The sequence below is a fragment of the Anomaloglossus baeobatrachus genome, chromosome 5, assembly GCF_048569485.1.
Source record: "Anomaloglossus baeobatrachus isolate aAnoBae1 chromosome 5, aAnoBae1.hap1, whole genome shotgun sequence".
Lineage (NCBI taxonomy): Eukaryota > Metazoa > Chordata > Amphibia > Anura > Aromobatidae > Anomaloglossus > Anomaloglossus baeobatrachus.
The window spans coordinates 300,922,568-300,949,113 of record NC_134357.1 but is presented as its reverse complement, the minus strand read 5'-3'; the positions used below and the strand labels follow the sequence as shown (position 1 = coordinate 300,949,113).

General features: G+C 43.9%; 1 protein-coding gene across 1 annotated transcript in view; it reads left to right on the top strand.

The window, feature by feature from the left end:
* GRIN2C (glutamate ionotropic receptor NMDA type subunit 2C) overlaps positions 1-26,546 on the top strand; it is a 113,944-nt gene that overhangs the window by 46,961 nt on the left and 40,437 nt on the right. The window contains exons 2-8 of the mRNA XM_075349659.1: positions 2,180-2,766; positions 2,959-3,073; positions 3,153-3,364; positions 3,873-4,035; positions 10,603-10,756; positions 11,876-12,001; positions 19,287-19,516. Of these exons, the coding sequence (XP_075205774.1) occupies positions 2,180-2,766; positions 2,959-3,073; positions 3,153-3,364; positions 3,873-4,035; positions 10,603-10,756; positions 11,876-12,001; positions 19,287-19,516 (1,587 nt within the window). The remainder of the gene's footprint in view (positions 1-2,179; positions 2,767-2,958; positions 3,074-3,152; positions 3,365-3,872; positions 4,036-10,602; positions 10,757-11,875; positions 12,002-19,286; positions 19,517-26,546) is intronic.

Genomic DNA, 26,546 nt, shown 5'->3' with positions numbered 1-26,546 from the left:
GACTTAACCCTCTAAACCTCCTCCCAGGGTTTAAACCTATCCTTAACCCCTGGTGTCCCTGCCGTAGGCTGCAGATGAGTTACCCAGATCAGCATGCTAATCATTACTATGCAGACTACTTCACATGACATGGTACATAACAACATTCACATTAAAACAACATGGTCGGCGTCTTCAGGTGTGGGTCTCCATACAACGACCACCTTCTTACATCAGTAGCTTGTGCCTTCTACATAGGCAGAGCCTCAGTGATTGGCTCCAGCACTTATTATGTGACATCACGGCTGCAACCTATATTCAATAAGCGAAATAGCACCGGTGGCACATCGATGAACAGGGAAAGGGTAAATAAAGTGCAGATTTTTTTTATACTACAAACAGACCTGAGAGTTCAAAATGCGTTGAACAATGTGAAATTTGTACTTTACCTGTATCTAAAGAATGGTGTCCACCACCATTAAAAATCATCCTTTATTGATATACTTTAAAAATAGATCTAGTATTGCATTGAAGAAATGGCAACACAATTCGAACGTTCTTTGTCTGTGCTCAGACGATGGCCGGCATGCGTTCGAAACGCGTTGCCATTTCATGCAATATGAGATCTATTTTTAAAGTATTTTAATAAAAGATTGGTTTTAAAGAACCTCAAGCCAACCCCTCTTAATTTTTTGGATTCATTACGTTTGGTCATAATGGAGTTCCATGCATCTTCACACCTTCAGCCGCAACGGTGAACTGGTTTTGTCTTTGTATTTAGTTTAACCTGAAATTTTTAAATAAAACTAAAAGTTATTAACTGGATTGGGCTGTGAACTGGATGAACTACATTAATATAGGAGGGGAAACGTTTTCTCTTTGATACATGGACCCATCTTCTGCACATACCAAATTTTTGTTGATGGGCCCTCATTAAGCCTTTATTCCTAATCACCCAGTAGTTAACTATTCTTTAATGTATGTTGACGATCTCTTCTTATATACAGTAAAGGGGGCTTTACACGGTAGCGATATCGCTAGCAATTTGTGGCGATAGCTAGCGTGTAAGTACCCGCCCCCGTCGCGCATGCGATTGTTTGTGATCGCTGCCGTAGCGAACATTATCGCTATGGCAGCGTCACACATACTTACCTGGTCGTCGTCGTCGCTGTGACTGCCGAACAATCCCTCCTTCAAGGGGGAGGGACGTCCGGCATCACAGCGACGTCACCGCAACGTCACTAAGTGGCCGGCCAATCAAAGTGGAGGGGCGGAGGTGATCAGGACGTAACATCCCGCCCACCTCCTTCCTTCCGCATTGTGGCCGGCGGCAGGTAAGGAGACGTTCCTCGCTCCTGCGGTGTCACACACAGTGATGTGTGCTGCCGCATGAGCGATGAACCACCTGGATAAACAACCCTTACCGATTTTTGAGTTTGGGACGACCTCTCCATGGTGAACGATTTTCACCTTTTTTGAGGTCGCTTAAGGTCGCTGGTCAGTGTCACACGCTGCAATATCGTTAATGACGCCGGATGTGCGTCACTAACACAATTTGACCCCGACGACAAAACATTAACGATATCGTAGCATGTAAAGCCCCCTTTAGTTTTATCTTCTTTATTACTTACCAATGAACCAGCTTCACTTTGCAAGATGTTCACAGAAAACGTATCTCTCATCATGTCATATTTATGGATTCTTCCATTCATTGGTGCAGACGTGATTCTCCTTACTTCACTGGACCCTGGCGACCACCCAATTATTTTACCGCTACTTTACCAAACTTAAATAATGAATTTTCTGAGTTTTTGGACTCCTGTACCTGCGTGCGAGGGTTGTTCACGATGCTGAATTTAATCTCGGTTTGTATTTAATTAGTGAGTTTATTTCTGCTTACAACAGAGAGCAGCAGCTTTGAAGAAATCAAAGAAAACAAGTAGTTTCACAGCTGATGACGCATCTGCTTCTGTCTTTCAGCATTTTTAATTTTCTCTCCGAATCACAGTATATGGAAATTAGGGTTACTTGATGGCAAAAGTTATATAAATGTTTCGTTGACTAACATCTGCTGTCTTTTTGTATATAACTTGTTCCCTTTTATGAAATTATACGTAAAATGACAAATGTTAAAACTTGAGCACTTTTATTTGACTTTTTAATACCCATATAAAATAAAAAATTGTCATGATCTTCCCAGGAGCCGAAATCTTCCTTCCTGCAGATGGCAGCCTCACTGGAACAGCAGCTCATTGTCATCTTCAAAGTATTGGAGGAATATGACCTTGGTCCATTTTCTGTCATTACAAGTCATTATCCTGGTCACCGGTTATTCTTGAAGACAGTAAGAGTTTTGTGTGAATCTATTCAGCCGGGTTGGGGTCCTCAAGATGAACTGATATTAGAGCCAGGAACTGGTACCAGGGGGACTCAGAGAGTTCTCCGACAAATTTCCGCTCCTGTGCTTCTACTATTTTGCTCCAGAGAAGAGGCTGAAGAGCTTTTCCCAATTGCTGGTGAAGCTGGACTGCTTGGACCAGACTATATTTGGATTGTACCAAGTTTTACAATTGGATCTCCAGAACATCCTGCTGAATTCTTCCCTGTGGGACTTGTGAGTGTGGTGACCGATGGTTGGCGGAGGAGCCTACGGCAAAAGGTTCGGGATGGAATAGCAGTAATTGCCGCAGCGGCTAGGAACTATTTGCAGAAACATGGTGACCTGCCTAATCCTGGAGGAACCTGTTTGACACCAGGACAGATGCAAGGAAATGACACTTTGTATAGGTAATGTACTTACTAAACAAATGTCATAGTTAACAACACAAGTTGAATTCACTCTTACAACATTTTATTAGCATTCTTTCATCTGTCAGGAGGTCATATTTTATTTTCTCCATTTTTTTTTCTTGCCCTTTGTCTTTTTCGATTCACTTACTGTATTTCCTCTACTCTCCTAAAACTGTTCTCATGTCTTAGGCATATGCTGAATATAGTGTGGCAGGAGAGGGACCTATCCTTCAATACCCGTGGATTTCTACTAAACCCATCTATGCTGGTCATTACATTGACACCACAGCGGGTATGGGAGGAGGTAAGACCCTTTTCTATAGTTGGTGCCAACTATTGAAAGAAATATGCACAGCTAAACAAAATCTGTCCCTCTTCTCTAGGTTGGCAGGTGGGAACATGGTATAATACGTATGAAGTATCCAGTATGGCCACGATATGGCATAGGTCATCAGCTTGTGGCCGATACTCGTCACCTAACTGTGGCCACCTTGGAAGAGAGACCTTTTGTTATTGTCGAAAACACAGATCCAATCACAGGAGACTGCGTGAGGAACACCGTGCCTTGCCGAAAACAGAGCAACCTGACATTAAGGTAACGGGAGCTAGTCAACAGCAAACTATACAGAGCATGTGAAAAATAATTACTTTGGATAATTATTCATAAAATTAAATCTACTTTTTATTTCACGTAGGCCCTGTCTATACTGCCCTTCTGGGGGTTCTATCTGAATTCTCCTAAAACTGAGATTTAGACAAATTTCTGACGGGGCCATAGACTGCAATTACATGACTGCAGATCAAATATAGTCTTTGTTTGTTGTCTGAAAATGCCAGGTTGTTTAGACGGGCACAGGAACATAGCAGACTACGCTTTTGTGCACGACTGAATGAGAAGACTTTCAGAGAAGAAACACAAATGGAGTTCATCTGAACCCTGGTTATGTCATTGCAGTATATCGTCTTGGTTTTTCTCAATCCTATTTATAGGTGGACGCATATGGAATAACTGGACGTATTGCTCAAAAGCAGTGCTAAAAGGTCCTTACTCTTTGCTTCTTTGTTTTGTAAAGCTTACAGATTTCTTTCCTATTCTACCCTAGCAGTTCAGGCGAGCCTTACTCCAAGCTGTGCTGTAAAGGCTTCTGTATTGACATCTTGAAGAAGTTGGCACGTACAGTTAAATTCTCGTATGATCTTTACCTTGTGACAAATGGCAAGCATGGCAAACTTGTGCGTGGCGTGTGGAATGGAATGATTGGCGAGGTGAGTCGGTTACATGTTTTACTTCTTATTTCAATAACTATATCCAAAATATATTATATTTGGAGTGCTGGGGTGCAAAGAAAACACTTGTGGTGCAAACAGAAAATATGTACTATTCACTTAGGGGTACTTTGCAAGCTGCGACATCGCTAGCCGATTGTAGCGATGCCGAGAGTGATAGTCCCTGCCCCCGTCGCAGATGCGATATCTTCTGATAACTGCCGTAGCGAACATTATCGCTACGGCAGCTTCACACGCACTTACCTGCCCTGCGACGTGGCTGGCGACCCGCCTCCTTCCTAAGGGGGCAGGTCATGCGTTGTCACAGCGACGTCATACGGCAGGTGGCCAATAGAAGCGGAGGGGCGGAGATGAGCGTGACGTAAACATCCCACCCACCTCCTTCCTTTCTCATTGCAGGCGGGACGCAGGTTAGGAGATGTTCCTCGCTCCTGCGGCTTCATACACAGCGATGTGTGCTGCCGCAGGAACGAGGAACATCGTACCTGTCGCTGCAGCGAAATTATGGAAATGACCGACACTACACAGATCACCGATTTTCGACGCTTTTGCGATCGTTTATCGGTGCTTCTAGACTTTACACGTTGCAACGCCGTTACCGGCGCCGGATGTTCGTCACTTTCGATTTGACCCCGACGATATCGCAATAGTGATGTCGCAACGTGCAAAGTACCCCTAACACTGAGGCCCAGGTATTTTGTCTGTCTATTTAAGTGTTTAAGTCTCTTAGGAGAAAAAATGTCTTGACGGTTTACTCTAAGGCTACTTTCCCACGATCAGTGTTTGGTGCGTTTTTGATGTTGCAAAATTTTTGTATCTAGAATACAGGATACAGGGAAAAAGACAGGACCTGGCAACTAGCAGAGTTCCTTTAGCAATAGACCACTTTGCCAGGCATCTCCCATAGGGGGAACATGCCTTTGGAACTTAGTGCATCTCAGCCATAGGCTGAGAGGCACTTACAGTTTAGAGCACCCTGGCTCTTTAAGAGTAGGGATGCGCACCCTAAGTGTGCTCCCGGAAAACCTGTGCAGCGTGCACAGGCCCTGGGAGCAGGCAGAGAGGACAGATGCCGATGCCACTGCTGAGCAGCCGGGAGGGGGAGTTCACTAGAATCCCTGCCAGGAGGAGGAAGCGGTATACAGTAGGGATGCCTGCGATGACATTACCCTTGTGCAAAGTGGCATGCCTGACATGCCAGTGAAAGGAGGCTTATAAGCCATGCAATGCTTTTCTGGGAAATCAAATATGCAAATTGTCTCTTCAAAGAAAGCAACTCAAGGGGTAACACCCCGAAACACGTGTCTGCAAATTGAGATTCTGGTTTTGCTTTTATCCTAAGTCATATGGCTAAGATACTGACTTTTAGATTGCAACTTCCAATAGGTGGCACTAGAGTTTAAGACCTCTTCCTCTCTGAAGAGGCAATTTGCATATTTAATTTCCCATAGGAGCACTGCATGGCTTATAAGCCTCCTTCTGCCTATACTGGCATGTCACTCTGAGCAAGGAATGTATGCAAATTGTCTCTTTAGGGAGGAAGGAGACGAACTCTAGTGCCACCTATTGGAAGTAGCAATCCTAAAAGTCACAAGTGACCCTTTAATGAGCCTAGTCATATGACTTAGGATTATTGCCAGATCAGAACCTCAATTTGCAGACACTGTGTTTTGGGGTTATTGCCCCTCATCAGTGCACAGTATGACATCTGATCTGGCTGTGTGAGAAACTATAGTGTTGTCTAAGGGGAAAACTTTTCTCCTTGCGGAGACTGCCAAACTAATCTGGCTGTCGATGAGGAGTCTTATAGCTGCAATGCTCCTCTGGGAAATATGCAAGTTGTCTCTCCAGGGAGGAAGGCGACGAACTCTAGTGCCACCTATTGGAAGTAGCAATGCTCAGCGACAGTCAGATTGGTTTGTCAGTTTCCATGAGGAGAAACGTTTTCCCCTTAGATGCCACTATAGCTTGTCATACAGCCAGATCAGATATTTCTTGGTAAAATGCTCTTGATCCTGAGCTCCTTCCTGGTATAATGTCTCCCTTTACTGGTATAATTTCCTCCATCCTGGGCCCTTTCTGGTACAGAGATCTTTGTCCGAGCACCACACCTTATCCTGCAGGACACTGAATGAACTTTGGATCTGGTGAACTGATCAACTATTGTTTATAGACTATTTCCTTTCTGGCACAATTTCCCCCATCCTGGACCCCTTCCAGTAAAATATGTCCTCTATCCTAGCATTATGTCCCCCATCCTAGCCCATTCCTGTATTAATGTCCCCTTTCCTGGGCACCTTCCTGGAATAATGTCCTCTATCCCGGGCCTTTTCCTAGTATAATGTCCCCCATCCTGGGCCCCTTCCAGTAACAATTGTTCCCAATCCTGGTATAATGTCTCCATCCTGGGTCCTTTCCTACTACAGTGGCATGAAAAAGTTTGGGCACCCCTAGTCAAAATTACTGTTATTGTGAACGGCTAAGCAAGTTGAAAATGAAATGATCTCTGAAAGGCATGACGTTAATGATGACACCTCTCCTTTGTATTTTAGGGGAATATATATATATATATATATATATATATATATATATATATATATTCATGTTTTGCATTTTTAAATTAACAAAAATGGAAAATGGGTCGATTCAAAAGTTTGGGCACCCTACACAGCTAGTACCTAGTAGCACCCCCTTTGGCAAGTGTCATAGCTTATAAACGCTTTTTGTAGCCAACCAAGAGGGTTTGAATTCTTATTTGAGATATTTTCATCCATTCTTACTTGGAAAAGTCTTCCAGTTCTGTGAGATTCCTAAGTCGTCTTGCATGCACTGCTCTTTTGAGGTTTAGCCACAGATTTTCAATGATGTTCAGATCAGGGGCCATTGTAAAACCTTCAGCTTGCACCTTTTGAGGTCGTGTATTATGGATTTTCACATGTGTTTAGGATAATATCCATTTGTGGAAGCCATCCTCTTTTCAACTTCAGCTTTTTTACATATAGCGTTATGTTTGCATCAAGAATTAGTTGAAATTTCATTGAATCCATTCTTTTTTCTACCCGTAAAATGTTCTCCATGCCATTGGCTTCAGCAGAACCCCACCACATGATTGATCCACCCCCATGGTTAATGGTTGATGAGATACTCTTTTCTTGAAATTCTGTGTCCTTTTTTCTCCACATCAATCATTGTGGCCAAAGAGTTCTTTTTTAACCTCATAGCTTCCCAGGACTTGTTTCCAAAATACATCATCTTCTTTAGATGTTCTTTTGCATACTTCTGACGCTGAATTTTATGGTAAAAATGCAGGAGAGGTTTTCTTCTGATGACTCTTCCATGAAGGCCATATTTGTGCAGATGCCTCTGAACAGTAGAACAATGTACCACAACTCCAGAGTCTGCTAAACCTTCCTGAGGGTCTTTTGCAGTCAATCAGGGGTTTGGATTTGCCTCTCTAGCAATCCTACGAGCAGCTCTCACAGAAATTTTGCTTGGTTTTCCAGACCTTATCTTGATCTCTACTCTTCCTCGTAACTGACATTTCTTAATTACATTTCAAACTGAGGAAAGGGCAACTTTAAAACACTTTTCTATCTTCTTATAGCTTTCTCCTGATTTGTGGGCCTCCACCATTTTCATTTTCAGAGTGCTAGGCAGCTGCTTAGAAGAAGCCATGGCTGCTGTTGTTTTGGCACAAGGCTAAAGGAGGCTTGGTTTTTATAAAGTTATGAAATTTGCATCACCTGGCATTTCCTAATGATGATAGTGAACAAGCTATAACCTTAACAGGCTAAATAAGGTCTGAAATCTTGGTCAAAGTTATCTGAGCACACAAATTTCCAAGGGTGCCCAAACTTTTTCATTGGCCCATTTTCCTTTTTGTAATTTTTAAAATATAAAAGATGAAAATACTTTTTTTTTTTTGCTTAACCCCTTCACGACCGGCCGATTTTTCGCTTTCCGTTTTTTTTTTTCGCCATTCTTTTTTTGAGAGACGTAACTTTTTTATTTTTCAGCCAATATGGTCATGTGAGGGCTCATTTGTTGCGGAACGAGCTGTACTTTTAATTGAAACCATCAGTTTTACCATATAGTGTACTGGAAAACGGCAAAAAAATTCCAAATGCAGAAAAATTGCAAAAACAGTGCGATAGCACTATGGTTTTTGAGATATTTTATTCACTGTGTTCACTGTATGGTAAAACTGATGTGTGGGTGTGATGCCTCAGGTCAGTGTGAGTTCGTATACACCAAACATGTATAGGTTTACTTTTATATAAGGGGTTAAAAAAAATCGGAAGTTTGTCCGAAAAAAGTGGCGCACGTTTTACGCCATATTCCGTGATCCGTAGCGTTCTCATTTTCGGGATCTATGGCTCAGTGATGGCTTATTTTTTGCGTCTCGAGCTGACGTTTTTAACGGTACCATTTTTGCGCAGATGCTACGTTTTGATTGCCTCTTATTGCATTTTGCGCAAAAGTTGTGGCGACAAAAAAAATGTCGTTTTGGCGTTTGGAATTTTTTTGCCGCTACGCCGTATACTGATCTGATTAATTGATTTTATATTTTGATAGATCGGATGTTTTTGAACGCGGCGATACCAAATCTGTGTATATTTTTTATTTTTTTAACCCTTTAATTTTCAATGGGGCGAATGGGGGGTGATTTGAACTTTTAGGTTTTTTTGTTTTTTATTAATTTTTTTAACTTTTTTTTAACTTTTTTTTTTTATTTTACTAGTCCCCCTAGGGGGCTATTGCGATCAGCATTCCGATCGCTCTGCACTATCTGCTGATCACAGCTACAAGGCTGTAAACAGCAGATACGCTCTCTTTCTCTTTTGCTGTGCCGCTGGCACAGCGAAAGTGAAAGCAAGTCAGGTGTAGTACAGGAGTCATCACATGACCCTGTGCAACCATGACAACTATCGGAAGTCACGTGATCGCGTCACGTGACTTCCAGGATCGGGCGGTAAGTAAATGTTTACCGCGATCGCGCTTATAATAGCGCTGTCACATATTGACAGCGCCATATAAGGGGTTAAACGGCACGAGCAGATAACGATTCTGCTCGTGCCTAGCAGGCACACATCTCAGCTGTGAAAATCAGCTGAGATGTGTGTCGATCGCAGCATGATGCTGCCGGCAGACCGCGGGCAGTAACGTTATGACTGCTAGGATGTAATTTTACGGCCCGCGGTCGTTAAGGGGTTAAAATGAAAAGGAAATGTGTGACCTTTAACTTTATGCCGTTTAGAGATCATTTCATCTTCAACTTGCTTAACTGTTCACAATAACACTAATTTTGACCAGGGGTGCACAAACTTTTACATGCCACTGTATAATGTCTCCCTTTCCTGGTAAAATGTCCTTGATCCTGAGTTCCTTCCTGGTATAATGTCTCCGTTTACTGGTATATTTTACTCCATCCTGGGCCATTTCTGGTACAATTTACCCCATCCTGGACCCCTTCCAGTAATATATGTCCTCCATCCTGGCATTATGTCCTTCATCCTGAGCCCCTTCATGTAATATGTGTCCCTCATCCAGTTATAATTTTCCCCTTTGGTGGCCTCTTCCAGTAATGTACATCCCCTTTCCCAGTATAATGTCCCCCATCTTTGGCATCCAGTATTATAAATCCCCAATCCTGGTATAATGTGCACCATCCTGGGCTTCTTCCAGCAATAATATCCCTGTTCTGCGGCTCTTTTCCAACAAATATAGAAAAAGAAAATACATTCTACTCACTTTTCCCCGGCATCATCTTCCATAGCCGCAGAAGCTGGCAGCTGACCTCAGTCTGCAAGTGTTGGGAAATGCATGAAGGCACTGCCTTGCGCCACCAGTGACTTGCATACCAACAAAAGTTGCTGACCACTGTATGGAAGCGGATATTGCAGTTCAGAGCTGCAATACATTTCAGCTGAATGTATATCCTCGAACACAGATCCAGCTGAAATAGCTGCTGGCATCGGTAAGCCCCCCTTCCGCACAGGCCTCATCATGGTGACACTCTATGCAACTGCATTCGTAAAGCTTTCAGGGGACACAAAGAATAGCATCACGGGCCGCATGTGACCACCTGGCCACAGATTGTGCATTCCTGCCTTAGAGACCCCAAACACACATGGTTATATGGACACATTTCGACCCTATCTACAGACTCTACAGCTCAATTTTTTTGGTATTGCAGCATTTACCAAGTCAGGCTCAAGGTACCAAATTGACCCCTTCTACCTAACGCCACATTTTTTTTGCAGCATGTCATAAATGTTTCTAATGTCAAAAACTTACACAGGAATAATAACACCTATGAGACAATGTTGCCCAAACTTGCCATGGGGTGCTCAGACTGTGGATGCATGGCATGAACAGTACAATGCAATGTTAAATAATATCACATTGCAAAACATAATAGTGTATATTATTTGGAGGCAAGTAAAGGCACGCGTGGTTTAATCCTCTTCCATGCCATGTCCCATACTTTACCACTTTCATGTAACACATCCTGGCTTATTTCTTTTTCTCTCCCTACCTGCTTAGGTTTATTATCAGCGTGCTCACCTTGCTATTGGGTCTCTAACCATAAATGAAGAGCGTTCAGAGATTGTGGATTTCTCAGTTCCCTTTGTTGAGACTGGAATCAGCGTTCTGGTATCACGTAGCAATGGAACTGTGTCCCCCTCAGCTTTCCTGGGTGAGATCTGTAGAACATTTCTAGAGCTCTTGAAATATATTGAGTAATACGTGTATATTCTTTTACCTTCTTTATTTTTATTTCTTATATTATTTTACCTTCTTTTACCTTCTTATTCTTCTATTGTCCAAACATATAATCCTAGAGTCAAATAGATTGTAGAATATACTCTTGGAAATTCAGTAGGAACCATAATAGAAAATACTAATAGTAATTTGCCTCTTGGCCAGTGACATAACTTCAATCTCATGGGCCACCCACTATCATGGATCTTTAACAGTGCTGGTCTTTTTTATATCGGTCAAAGGACTTTTTTGGCCCCCTTTTTTGCTATTGCAACCTTGCCTCTACTATAGTTGCACCCCTCTACTTGGCTAATTATTGTCAGTCAGTTTAGAATTATATATTAAAAGTTGGTAATATTGGCCTTTGGCTTATTTCTCTTGTGTTCAAATATTATATGGTGAACCCTTGGTAAAATCCTTCTAATGCTGCATTCACACTTCCATGTGTTACGGAATGAGTATGGACTGCAATGCACAGACGGACTGACCACAGGTCTTCCAACATAAACTTGACGGACTCATACATCCCTATGAGATTGTTGCATTTTGGGTCTGAACAACTGTAGCCTGTCTGTGAATCATCAACCATGACACATAGGTGTGTGAATGTGGATTTATTAAAACTAGAGATGAGCGAACCCGAAGTTCAGTTTAGATAAAATTCAGTTTGGGACCCCAACTTGACCTGAACCCCAATAGAAATCACTAATTGGGCATTTCAAGTCTTCGCCCACAAACAGCCAGCCATAAATAAAAAGCACTTCCTTGGGAGGGTGGAATGGTTTTTCCTTTTTTTTTTCGGGGTGCTTCTAAAAACGATAACGCTGTTGTCACCTCCAATGAGATCCATTCAAACACAGGAAGTGGCTCGCACTGGGCCGAGCACCAAGCGTACCGGAGCACAGAGATGCCCGCTCAAGTTTGCATACCTAGAGCACCCGAACTCCAAACACGAACAGTGATTTTTTTAGTAAAGTCTGTATTTGGTATGAACTCCAAGCTTAACTTTTCAGGGTCGCTCAGCACTAATTATCATATTTATTTGCCTTTACAGAACCATACAGCCCAGCAGTCTGGATGATGATGTTTGTCATGTGTCTATCTGTTGTAGCAGTGACCGTATTCATCTTTGAGTATTTTAGCCCAATGGGATATGATCAAGATCTAAACAATGGAAAACGTAAGTGGAAAACAACTTTCAAAATCATTTGTAGAGTAATATTAGACAGAGCAAGTGTATTTGTTGGATAGGAATCATAAATAGCAAGTGTAAAGCTGGTGTCACACATAACGACGACGACAACGACGTCGCTGCTACGTCACCATTTTCTGTGACGTTGCAGCGACGTCCCGTCGCTGTCGCCGTGTGTGACATCCAGCAACGACCTGGCCCCTGCTGTGAGGTCGCCGGTCGTTGCTGAATGTCCAGCTTCATTTTTTGGTCGTCACTCTCCCGCTGTGACACACACATCGCTGTGTGTGACAGCGAGAGAGCGACGAAATGAAGCGAGCAGGAGCCGGCACTGGCAGCTGCGGTAAGCTGTAACCAGCGTAAACATCGGGTAACCAAGGGAAGTCCTTTCCCTGGTTACCCGATGTTTACGCTGGTTACCAGCCTCCGCTCTTGCTGCCAGTGCCGGCTCCTGCACTGTGACATGTGGCTGCAGTATGCATCGGGTAATTAACCCGATGTATACTGTAGCAAGGAGAGCAAGGAGCCAGCGCTAAGCAGTGTGCGCGGCTCCCTGCTCTCTGCACTGTGACATGTAGCTGCAGCACACATCGGGTTAATTAACCCGATGTGTACTGCACCTAGGAGAGCAAGGAGCCAGCGCTAAGCGTGGCTCCCTGCTCTCTGCACATGTAGCGACGTTATGATCGCTGCTTCTGCTGTGTTTGACAGCTAAGCAGCGATCATAACAGCGACTTACAAGGTCGCTGTTACGTCACCGAAAATGGTGACGTAACAGCGACGTCGTTGTCGCTGTCGCTTAGTGTGACACCAGCTTAAGGGTCCGATCATAAGGAACAATTGTTTACTCTTTCAGACAAGTGGACTTTTTCTTATCTTCTACTGTAAAGTGCTTTGACACTGCCTTTTATATCCTAATTTGGCTCTCAAGCTAAATACAGTACCAGAGAGATCATGTACAGAATAATGGAACAAGACCTGATGTTAATTGAGTTCAGGAACTGTTTATGGAGGAGCATGAGTGCGAAAACCTGTCAGGAAAAACTGAACGGTTGTCTTAAATAGTCAAGGATATGATGCTTGTGTACATTCAGTAGAAGAAGATGGGAAAAATCAGTAGTGCCCTTATTCTACCTCCAAAATAAGGCCATTCTTAGCCATATGTTATGTTCTTGGTCTTCCAAGTATAAATAGCTGCCTAACTAATATGAATAATTAATCCTAGACTCATTTGAATAGAGTCACTGAGCCTGAATATGCTGCAAACCTCGCTAAGGATGACTACATTCCTCCGTTATTCAAGGTTGTCCTGTGAAAAATGAGAATTTTAGGAAACACTTAAAGTCTGGATATGGAATCATAATGAGATAATTATTTTTAAAGTAAAATGAATAATACTTATTATAAAACCTTTATATGTGTCTTTGTATATATATATATAGATAGATAGATAGATAGATATAGATATTGGAGATCAAAATTAGAAAACACACAAATTCCTAAATGTTAAGGTCAATTTGTAGTCCTATGTGATTATATTCTAACATGAGGAAACTCGCAGTATTTTAAGCTTATTTCATAAATTGAATTTTCTCTAAGGCACATAAGAAAAATGTAAATTAGATAAATGAAAAAGAACAGTGATCAAAGTTAGAGAATACTTTCAGATACCTGCAAGTTATTGGTGCTAATCTGGCACCTGGTGCTAATTTCCTTAATTATCTGACAAACTCTATTTAACTAGCTGCCTAACTTTCCAGTTTGCACTGACTTTGCAAAAATGGTGTGCCGTTCCTAAGTGACTGAAACCCTCAAGCAGCAGGTTGTCCAGATGAAGGCCAAAGCGGTGACCCTATTAGCCATAGCAAGAGACGTTGGTTGTTCCAAGTCTGTGATTTTGAACTTATTGCATCCTTACAATGTCACAAACTCTTTCAAGTCCCCCAAGAAGGCTGGCCGCCCTCGAAAGACAGGACAATGCGGAAAATCTCCATGAGTGATTGTTTAAAGGCACTGTGAAGCGATGACCCAGGCACCACCACAGACTAAGTCACGGCACAAGACAAAACTATAGATAAACAGGGTTTATTTACAGGCAGGGACACGCAACGCAACGTCGCCTCAGCTATCATAAAACAAAATGGGAACAGTACAGAACATCAAACATACACTTAGGGGCATTTGCACACTACGACATCACAAGCCGATGCTTGAGATGCCAAGCGCGATAGTCCCCGCCCCCGTCGCAGCTGCGATATCATGGTGATAGCTGGCGTAGCGAACATTATCGCTACACCAGCTTCACATGCACTCACCTGCCCTGCGACGTCGCTCTGGCCGGCGACCCGCCTCCTTATTAAGGGGGCGGGTTGTGCGGCGTCACAGCGACGTCACGCGGCAGGCGGCCAATAGAAGCGGAGGGGCGGAGATGAGCGGGACGTAAACATCCCGTCCACCTCCTTCCTTCCTCATAGCTGGCGTGAGCCGCAGGAAGCAGGCAGGAGATGTTCCTCGCTCCTGCGGCTTCACACACAGCGATGTGTGATGCCGCTGGAACGAGGGACAACATCGTAACATCTGTAATTATCAAATTATGGAAATGACCGACGCTACACCGATGATACGATTACGCCGATTTTGCACTCGTTAATCGTATCAAAAAGGCTTTACATACTACGATATCGCCTGCGACGCCGGATGTGCGTTACTTTCAATTTGACCCCACCGACATCGCACCTGCGATGTCGTAGTGTGCAAAGTGCCCCTTAGCTACACTACGCTACAATCTGACTGGCCTCCACTACTGGGGCCGCACGGCTACCGCGCTCTAATAACTGTGGCTTACAGTACACATTAACCAAGGTGCACAAATGCAGACTCAAGGTACTGTTGTGAGAAACTGTCTCTCTGGGGACAGCAGGGTTCATTGGTGAATACTTTTCCGGGCGATGCAAGAGAGAAATTTTCTTCTCTTCTGTCACTTGGTGGCTGGGCTCCTCTGGTTGACGCCTTCCCTTTTTACGGGCCCTGGCCTGGCTAAAGTCTGGCTTCTCTCACGGTCCAACTCACGGAAGTCTTGCAGCTGGCACCATATATCTTACCACTCCGTGCCTTTCGGATTCTCCTCAGGCAGCGACCCACAAGATTAAACCATGTCAGCGGCACAAACAGTCCTATATCTCCCTCAGAAAAGTCTGTCCCCTCACAGACTCTTTCTCGCACTTTTTCTGCCGGGTTAAACCACACACTGTCAACTGGAGGGGAGGCGTTGGGCTGTCTAACATACACCTGGAACAGGGAGCACTGTTCCCTTAGATACTAAAAGTATCCACTTCTGTGCTTGCTAGCACCTGCATCTTACTCTTCCTGCCACTAACAAACATTCTATCAATTCCTATGCATACAACTATGATACATTTATGACACAGCATAGCTTACACTTTAAAGTAGTCTAAAACATACATTATGCGATACACTTTAAGACAATACCTAGAAGGAGTGCAGGTATCCTGACCACCTCCTACAACTGCAGCTGGAATTGCTTGCCAGTTCAGCTCTGAACAGGCAAGGATCTCTTCTCGTCATCAGTGTCACAACATTTAAGAGCATTTGGACTGAAAGCCCACTCTGCAGTGACCAAACCTCTCATTAGCAGAAAGAATCAAAAGGATAGACTCACCTTTGGTAAGGTGCATATTGTGTGGACAGAAGAGAAGTGCTCACAGTTCATTTTAGTGATGAAAGTTTAATTTATTTGGGTCTGATAGGAAACATTATGTTTGTTGACAAACTGGGGAAAAACTGAACCTAAAGTGTGTGAACAAGTCAGTGAAAGGTGGTGGAGAAAGTGTCATGGCTTGGGAAATGTTTTCTGCTGCAGGAGTTGGACATCTCATATAGCTACTGTACATGGCAGAGTGAATGCAAGTGTGTATCAGAACCATGGTGACAAAGTTATAGCCAAGAAACCCACAACAGTCTAAGAACTGTGGAAGAGACTGGAACAACAGTGGATCCAAATCACACCAGAGCACTGTGAGAGACTAGTGATGTCCTGTGGCCGCAGATGTGCTGAAGTCATTCAAAGCAAAGGCCTGCACACGTCCTACTGATTGGTGACTGTTGTTACCTTCAGAAAATGTAGTTATAATCTTTCTCTGTGCTACAGTCATTGCTGTTCTCTAACTATGATCATCACGTTTTGGGCAAAATAAAGGTTTTATGCTGATAAACTTTGGATCTTTGTAAAATACTGTCCTAGTGGCATGATGTACCCCTTACAAAAAACTTACTGACTGTTCATCAATGTAGATTACATTATTTCTGAAAGAAGCAAGTGATCATACACTGTTCTCTAATTTTCATCTCTAGTGTGTATGTATATACAGTATATATATATATATATATATATATATATATATATATATATATATATACAGTACAGACCAAAAGTTTGGACACACCTTCTCACCTCTAGAACAACTGTTAAGAGGAGACTTTGTGCAGCAAGCCTTCATGGTAAAATAGCTGCTAGGAAACCACTGCTAAGGACAGGCAACAAGCAGAAGAGACTTGTTTGGGCTAAAGAACACAAGGAATGGACATTAGACCAGTGGAAATCTGTGCTTTGGTCTGATGAGTCCAAATTTGAGATCTTTGGATCCAACCACCGTGTCTTTGTAGAAAAGGTGAACGGATGGACTCTACATGGCTGGTTCCCACCGTGAAGCATGGAGGAGGAGATGTGATGGTGTGGGGGTGCTTTGTTGGTGACACTGTTGGGGATTTATTCAAAATTGAAGGCATATAGAACCAGCATGGCTACCACAGCATCTTGCAGCTGTGTTCTATTCCATCCGGTTTGCGTTTAGTTGGACCATTATTAATTTTTCAACAGGACAATGACCCCAAACATACCTCCAGGCTCTGTAAGGGCTATTTGACTAAGAAGGAGAGTGATGGGGTACTACGCCAGATGACCTGGTCTCCACAGTCACCAGACCTGAACACAATCGAGATGGTTTGGGGTGTGCTGGACCGCAGAGTGAAGGCAAAAGGGCCAACAAGTGCTAAGCATCTCTGGGAACTCCTTCAAGACTGTTGGAAGACCATTTCCGGTGACTACCTCTTGAAGCTCATCAAGAGAATGCCAAGAGTGTGCAAAGCAGTAATCAAAGCAAAAGGTGGCTACTTTGAAGAACCTAGAATATAAGACATATTTTCAGTTGTTTCACACTTTTTTAAGTATTTCATTCCACATGTTTTAATTCATAGTTTTGATGCCTTCAATGTGAATCTACAATTTTCAGAGTCCTGAAAATAAAGAAAACTCTTTGAATGAGAAGGTGTGTCCAAACGTTTGGTCTGTACTATATAGATATAAGTATATATATACAGTTAGGTCCAGAAATATTTGGACAGTGACACAATTTTCGCGAGTTGGGCTCTGCATGCCACCACATTGGATTTGAAATGAAATCTCTACAACAGAATTCAAGTGCAGATTGTAACGTTTAATTTGAAGGTTTGAACAAAAATATCTGATAGAAATTGTAGGAATTGTACACATTTCTTTACAAACACTCCACATTTTAGGAGGTCAAAAGTAATTGGACAAATAAACCAAACCCAAACAAAATATTTTTATTTTCAATATTTTGTTGTGAATCCTTTGGAGGCAATCACTGCCTTAAGTCTGGAACCCATGGACATCACCAAACGCTGGGTTTCCTCCTTCTTAATGCTTTGCCAGGCCTTTACAGCCGCAGCCTTCAGGTCTTGCTTGTTTGTGGGTCTTTCCGTCTTAAGTCTGGATTTGAGCAAGTGAAATGCATGCTCAATTGGGTTAAGATCTGGTGATTGACTTGGCCATTGCAGAATGTTCCACTTTTTTGCACTCATGAACTCCTGGGTAGCTTTGGCTGTATGCTTGGGGTCATTGTCCATCTGTACTATGAAGCGCCGACCGATCAACTTTGCGGCATTTGGCTGAATCTGGGCTGAAAGTATATCCCGGTACACTTCAGAATTCATCCGGCTACTCTTGTCTGCTGTTATGTCATCAATAAACACAAGTGACCCAGTGCCATTGAAAGCCATGCATGCCCATGCCATCACGTTGCCTCCACCATGTTTTACAGAGGATGTGGTGTGCCTTGGATCATGTGCCGTTCCCTTTCTTCTCCAAACTTTTTTCTTCCCATCATTCTGGTACAGGTTGATCTTTGTCTCATCTGTCCATAGAATACTTTTCCAGAACTGAGCTGGCTTCATGAGGTGTTTTTCAGCAAATTTAACTCTGGCCTGTCTATTTTTGGAGTTGATGAATGGTTTGCAACTAGATGTGAACCCTTTGTATTTACTTTTATGGAGTCTTCTCTTTACTGTTGACTTAGAGACAGATACACCTACTTCACTGAGAGTGTTCTGGACTTCAGTTGATGTTGTGAACGGGTTCTTCTTCACCAAAGAAAGTATGCGGCGATCATCCACCACTGTTGTCATCCGTGGACGCCCAGGCCTTTTTGAGTTCCCAAGCTCACCAGTCAATTCCTTTTTTTCTCAGAATGTACCCGACTGTTGATTTTGCTACTCCAAGCATGTCTGCTATCTCTCTGATGGATTTTTTCTTTTTTTTTAAGCCTCAGGATGTTCTGCTTCACCTCAATTGAGAGTTCCTTAGACCGCATGTTGTCTGGTCACAGCAACAGCTTCCAAATGCAAAACCACACACCTGTAATCAACCCCAGACCTTTTAACTACTTAATTGATTACAGGTTAACGAGGGAGATGCCTTCAGAGTTAATTGCAGCCCTTAGAGTCCCTTGTCCAATTACTTTTGGTCCCTTTAAAAAGAGGAGGCTATGCGTTACAGAGCTATGATTCCTAAACCCTTTCTCCGATTTGGATGTGAAAACTCTCATATTGCAGCTGGGAGTGTGCACTTTCAGCCCATATTATATATATAATTGTATTTCTGAACATGTTTTTGTAAACAGCTAAAATAACAAAACTTGTGTCACTGTCCAAATATTTCTGGACCTAACTGTGTATATATATATATATATATATATATATATATATATGTACAGTGCACGTAAAATTAGGTAGAATCTTAAAGAATTGAAAGGAAAGATCAGTAGTGTTAGTAATGATAGCTACAAAGATCAATTATTCTGAAGTGCAGCAAAGGACAGGAGCTGATGTGAGAGAATGATAAGAGATGGATAGAATAAAAGGGAATCAGAGATAATATTCTTACTTGTGTTTTCAGGTTTAGGAGGTCCAAGTTTCACCGTTGGGAAATCCTTATGGCTGCTGTGGGCACTGGTGTTTAATAATTCAGTTCCTATACAGAATCCCCGTGGTACTACCAGTAAGATCATGGTTCTGGTCTGGGCATTCTTTGCTGTAATATTCCTGGCTAGTTACACAGCCAATCTTGCTGCATTTATGATTCAGGAACAATATATAGACACAGTGTCTGGATTGAGTGACAGGAAGGTGAGTAGCATCACAGTCTATTCTACTCAAGTATGCTGCTTATTACTTTCTTTTAATCTCATCTGAAAAGCATGATGTAGTGGCAGAGACCCTGATTCCAGCAATGTGCTATTTTCTGGCTGTTTTCTGTAGTTTTCAAAAAAATCACTGTTATTTTACCTGTTGCAATGCTACAATTCTCTGAATGCTGAGCTCTGTATAACCCTGACCACACGACTGATTGAAAGCTTTATGTGTACACTGTGCATAGGCAGAAAGTCAATCAATGGTGGGGGGCAGGGTTATATAGAGCTAATGCATATGGAAGACTATATGGCAGCAGGGTTACTTGTCCTCCATTGATAAACAGTAATTACGCAGATCTCGGGGTCATAAGGCATACTGGCCTTGGTTTCATTGGAGCACTGACAATTCACTTTATACCATTAAAGCTGTCTTGTTATATTGTTTCCCAGTCATCACTGCATGACTCTTGCAGGGATCAGGTTTGACCTCCACAACCTTCTAAATATGAATTTTTCTTTATGCTTCATTAGGCATTTCAGAGGGTGGCATACTTACAGACCTCGTACTATCCTCTGTAATGCAGTTGTCATTGTTTAGGGGTAGTGTTGAGTGAACCCGGATCTGAGAAATCCGGATCCACACGGCTCGAGGTTCCGATCCGAGTCCGACCAGTACCCGGGATCCGGGGAGCACGATCCGGATCCGTTTTTTTTTTCACCTCTCCCTCTCCCTCTCCCTTTCCCTCTCCCCTCTCCCCTCTCCCCTTCCCTCTCCCCTCTCCCCTCTCCCCTTCCCTCTCCCTTCTCCCCTCTCCCCTCTCCCCTCTCCCCTCTCCCCTCTCTCTCTCTCTCTCTCTCTCTCTCTCTCTCTCTCGTCCCGGATCCGACTCCCCATTCATTTACATAGCCGCGGATTCCGGATCGGATCCGGACTTCGGCGGCAACCCGATCCAGATCCGTCGGACCCGGATTATAGCCGATCCGCTCTACTCTATTTAGGGGTTGTATATGTGATAACAGGTTCCCTTTATAGGGATTGTCTGGCCTTAGGCTACAAGCCTGCAGTCACTTTATGTGATGGCAGACTTACGAGACCTCACATCACGCACACGTACACTGTGAGGATTCTCCGGAGCGGGTGCTAGGGGCGGGCAGTCATGTGACAGCATGTGTGTGATTTGGATACTTTCAGCCACATTCTAATTAGACTGTATCCGGCTTCACTCATTACACTTGTATTGAGTGATCTCATATCCTTCCAGTCAGTACGTGACCACATGTATGCAAATCACATACTTGCAGTCACTTGACCGCCACTCTTGGCGCAAGCCCCGGTGAATCTTTACAGCGCATAGTTCACGTGATTTGAATATTTACAAGTCTGCAGTCATGTAGAGTACCTGCAGACTTGTTGTCTAAAGCCGGACAACCCCTTTAAGCTCCATCTAGGATGAGTGTGTGCATACACCCATAATTTTATGATTTATCCCTGTGGACATGTGATGGAAGTAGATTTAGGCTACTTTCACACATCCGGATTTTTGCTCTGCGGCACAATACGGCGTTCTGCAGAAAAAACCGCAACCGGCTTTTGTAACGCCGGTTGCGGGTTTTTTTTGCATAGACTTACATTAGTGGCGTATTGTGCCGCAGGGGCTTGCGTTCGGTCCGGTTTTTGCCGCATGCGGCAGATTTAGCCGATGCCGCGGCCGGATCGAACGCTCCCTGCAACGTTTTTTGCTCTGGCAAAAAAACACCGCATCGCGCCGCATCCGGCCGCTGCGGCGCATTTTTCAATGCATACCTATGGAGGCCGGATGCGGCGCGATGCGGAAAAAAACGCATCCGCTCGCCGCATGCGGTTTTTTCCACTGCGCATGCTCAGTAGCATGCCGCAACCGGAAAAAAAACAGACGGGCCGCATGTAAAAACTTATGCAAAGGATGCGGTGTTTTCGCCGCATCCGTTGCATAGTTTTTACAGCCGGATTGAGCCGCAGTGCTCAAACCGGATGTGTGAAAGTAGCCTTAGAGCTCATTTTTATAAAGAGATAAGTGCAAACCTAGATGCCCGTAATGTTTTTGATATAGTACATTGCAACAGAATGTGAAAATGAAATATCACAGAAAGACCTTGATAAGTTGGCAGTCTGTGCAGGTAAAGGGAAGATGAAATTTAATGTTGATAAATGTAAAGTAACGCACCAAGGTCACAGTAATGGCGTGGTCATGCTGTGGGAATTGAATTCAATATAACAAAGTGCAAGAAGTTGAGCCGCAAGAGAAAAAACATTTAAGGAGAAGAGATAAAAAAAAACAAAACAAGGTTCAGATATAGGATTGTCCTTATACAAGTCCTTTATAAATCTTGATCTTGACTATGATGTTTTGGGCTCCATACTTTATAAGGGAAATAAAAACACTGGGGTTAGTTTATTGGGGAGATAAAAGAATGGAATGAGATGTCTCTGTTACATAGTTACTTAGGTTGAAAAAAGACCTAGGTCCATCTAGTTTAACCTTCTTCCAAAAGTTCTACATTTTGTTCCTAAGTCACTTATAACCAAAATGTTGTGTGTACTGAGGAAATCATCCAGCCCTTTTCTAAAAGCTGTTATAGTATCTGCCATTATTTCCTGTTGTGGTAGGGCATTCCACAGTCTGACTGCTCTAACTGTAAAGAACCCTTTCCTATTTAGCTGCCGGAATCGCTTTTCTTCCACTTTGTATTAGAAGTTAATTATTTGTTTGAATTTCACATTACTTTCTGTGGGCGATAAAACTTTTGTTTTTTCTGTGTTCATTAAATGATCAATATTTCAGCTTTGCAGCAACTTTATTTTCATAACCTAAACCAAATTTGGGAGGGTTTTAGCTTTCAAAAGCATAATTTATGAAACCAATGGATGAATTTAATTAAAGTCATGTTATAAGCTTTTATTTACCTAACATGGATAAGCGACAGAACGTCTGTCAGGGACTGTAGGGAGGAGCTGTTGACGACTTGAGAAGTCGTAGGTTGAATGAGTGAAATCTGAGTAATGAAAAAAACAATGAAGGAATTAAAAATAAATGGTCTAGGGATAAAAGTATTGAGGCAGGCGGGGGCAATTATCCTAAATTGTACAAAAGCTTATAGATTCATTATTCATCAAGGGTTACTGACATGGATAACCTCTTCTATTACCAACACAAACAGATAAACACTAGTGATGAGCGAGTACTAAAAAGCTCGGGTGCTCGAAGCTCGGGCCGAGCCTCCCAAGATACTCGTGTACTCGGCCCGAGCAACGAGCCCAATGTTATCCTATGGGAGACCCGAGTATTTTTGTGAAATGACCCCCCGGCAGCATGGAGAAACCCTAAAAATGTCACAAAAGTCTCAGAAGAGTGCTCAAATGGCATGGCAACAGCATGGGGAAGACCCCTTGAAGCATTTATCACTCAAAAGTCACAGCTGTGAACAATTTTGTCCGCGTTTTACGCCATTTTTACGGACTCACCAGAAAACCTTCCAAAATGACCCCAAAATGATTTTTCATGGCGGAAATGTTAAGGGCACATACCCAATAGTGAGATAGAGCTGGTGTATGTTACTTTTTGAGATTAATACATGAAAGATTTTACGTGAAAACATTGTGTGGCACTCCGATGTCCCTGAGAAGAGACGTACATGAAGGCCTCTTGAGTCTAATGTGCCCATTTTGAGGAAGTGAGTCTTTGTAGTATTTTCCTTTGCCAGGGCAGTCCAAAATTGTGAGGTTCACCAATGCCCCTACATACAGACGTGCATGAGGGCCTGTAAACCTGAAGTGCCCATTGTAAGGAAGTGGGTCTATTGTAGTATAGCCCTTTGGCAGGGCAGCCAAAAATTGGGAGGCTCCACATTGTCCCTGGATAGAGACGTGCATGATGGCCTGTAAACCTGAAGTGTCCATTGTCAGGAAGTGGGTGTATTATAGTATAGCCCTTAGGCAGGGCAGCCAAAAATTGGGAGGCTCCACATTGTCCCTGGATAGAGACGTGCATGATGGCCTGTAAACCTGAAGTGCCCATTGGAAGGAAGTGGGTCTATTGTAGTATAGCCCTTAGGCAGGGCAGCCAAAAATTGGGAGGCTCCACGTTGTCCCTGGATAGAGACGTGCATGAGGGCCTGTAAACCTGAAGTGCCCATTGGAAGGAAGTGGGTCTATTGTAGTATAGCCCTTAGGCAGGGCAGCCAAAAATTGGGAGGCTCCACGTTGTCCCTGGGTAGAGATGTGCATGAGGGCCTCAAAATATTAAGTGTCCATTGTCAGGAAGTGGGTGTATTATAGTATAGCCCTTAGGCAGGGCAGCCAAAAATTGGGAGGCTCCACATTGTCCCTGGATAGAGACGTGCATGATGGCCTGTAAACCTGAAGTGCCCATTGGAAGGAAGTGGGTCTATTGTAGTATAGCCCTTAGGCAGGGCAGCCAAAAATTGGGAGGCTCCACGTTGTCCCTGGATAGAGACGTGCATGAGGGCCTGTAAACCTGAAGTGCCCATTGTAAGGAAGTGGGTCTATTGTAGTATAGCCCTTAGGCAGGGCAGCCAAAAATTGGGAGGCTCCACGTTGTCCCTGGATAGAGACGTGCATGAGGGCCTGTAAACCTGAAGTGCCCATTGGAAGGAAGTGGGTCTATTGTAGTATAGCCCTTAGGCAGGGCAGCCAAAAATTGGGAGGCTCCACGTTGTCCCTGGATAGAGACGTGCATGAGGGCCTGTAAACCTGAAGTGCCCATTGTAAGGAAGTGGGTCTATTGTAGTATAGCCCTTAGGCAGGGCAGCCAAAAATTGGGAGGCTCCACGTTGTCCCTGGATAGAGACGTGCATGAGGGCCTGTAAACCTGAAGTGCCCATTGGAAGGAAGTGGGTCTATTGTAGTATAGCCCTTAGGCAGGGCAGCCAAAAATTGGGAGGCTCCACGTTGTCCCTGGATAGAGACGTGCATGAGGGCCTGTAAACCTGAAGTGCCCATTGTAAGGAAGTGGGTCTATTGTAGTATAGCCCTTAGGCAGGGCAGCCAAAAATTGGGAGGCTCCACGTTGTCCCTGGATAGAGACCTGTTAGGTTCTTAGTGCCTCCGTGCTTGCATTTAAAAACCGCACGTGTGTGCCTGTTGGTGGCAGCTTTCCGCTGAATTTGTGTGAGTTTTGCAAAAACTTGGATATAACGCACAAGTCTAGTGAATACACATCAGCACAGCATTGCAAAATGCGCAAGGACGTTGTCAACGAACAAGGAAGTGGACGTGATGGTGGTGCAGGCAGAGACCGAGGTTGTGTGCAAGCTCTAATTTCGCCACAACAAAGGGCCACATCTAGTCGCTCGCACGTCCTGTCCCAAATTCTTTGGGACCGCTGCAGTACACCGCTCTTGAACCAAGACCAGTGTCAACAGGTTGTTAGTTGGATAGCGGATAATGCTTCCAGTCAGATTGGCACCACCACAAACACTCTGTCTTCCACACGGTCAAGTGTCAGTAGCCGTGATACTGCACTGCACATTTCAGAACCTGATCCTCCTTCCTACCACCAGGCCGAGTACACGTCCACGGACATTACTGATCCCACACTTGGACACTCGGAAGAGCTGTTCGTTCACGTTTCCATTCACAAATTCTGGCCTCTCGCCAGCTCCTGTTGAAGTGGGCCATGACGAGATTGTATGTACAGATGCCCAAATATTTGAGCAGCCACGTTCTCACGAAGTTGGCAACGTGTCTCAACAAGGGGTGGACGATGATGAGACACAATTGTCAGGAAGTCAGGAGGAGGAGCAGGGTGCGGAAGAGGAAGACGACGTGGTGGATGATCCAGTAACTGACCCAACCTGGCAGGAGGATATGCAGAGCGAGGACAGCAGTGCACAGGGGGAGGGAGGCGTAGCATCCCAACAGGCAGTAAGAAGCAGAGTGGTGGCCCCAGGCAGACGTCAGGCAACTGTTCCCCGGAACAACACGACACAAGGTGCCTGTACAAATGTTAGGTCTTCCCGAGTCTGGCTGTAATACTATTGTATGTATTGAGGATTTCGATTGCTTTAGGGCAATGACAACCAGAGACGAGTTCTTGGTGCAATACGTTTATAATATGCAACCAGCAAATATGTACATAAACGGAACAAAAACACAGTAGAACATAAATACAGGAAATACCTTCCAGGGACGGAGCGAAAGGGAATTCCCGGGACCGCGCACCGGACTCCCCCAGGGAGACCACCAAGAGCGAACCCCTATACAGGGACTGTCTGGCAATCACCCCAGAAGCCCTAAATGCGCAGCAGCCAGGACACAAAAGGGCAATAGGTAAGTCCAAAAATGTCCGTACGTGATGTGAGTCCAGAGTGGTATTAAACGGAAGGAACCGGGCAGAAGTGCCGACCAAAGACGGCAAACGGAGTCCGGGCACAGCTAGATGATACCAGATGAAGTCCAGAGTCGGTGTCGGTTGTTTTCCAAGAGGATCCGAATAACAATCAGGAACCAAAAGCTGCAGGGCAGGAGCACACAGGAAGCAGTATACTCAGGCACTGGACTAAGCTTTAGGGGCGGCTTTTAAACAGATGGACAGGAAGTAGGGCAACAGAACAGAAAACTCCATGTTAACAAAGGGCAAGCTCTTTCAAAAGAAAACTGGAAAACCCGGAACTCTGACACTGGCAGTTTTTTAAGTTGGCTCCAGATGATTCTAAAAAGGCCATTTGCAACACCTGCCATGCCAGCATCAGCAGGGGTACCAAAACTAGCAGCCTGACCACCACCAGCATGATCAGGCACATGTCAGCCAAGCACCCGACTTTGTGGGAAGTACAACAGAGTCCAGGAGCAGTGCTTGCTGATGTCACTGCTACGTCTTCGCTGGATGTGCATGCGAGCCAATCCCCTGTCCATGCTGCCTGCGAACAAGCCTCCTCCACTCCTGCACCTGCAGTTGCCTACGCAGAAAGAACACCATCATCAAGCACGTCCTTGTCCCAGCGCAGCGTTCAGTTATCCATTCAGC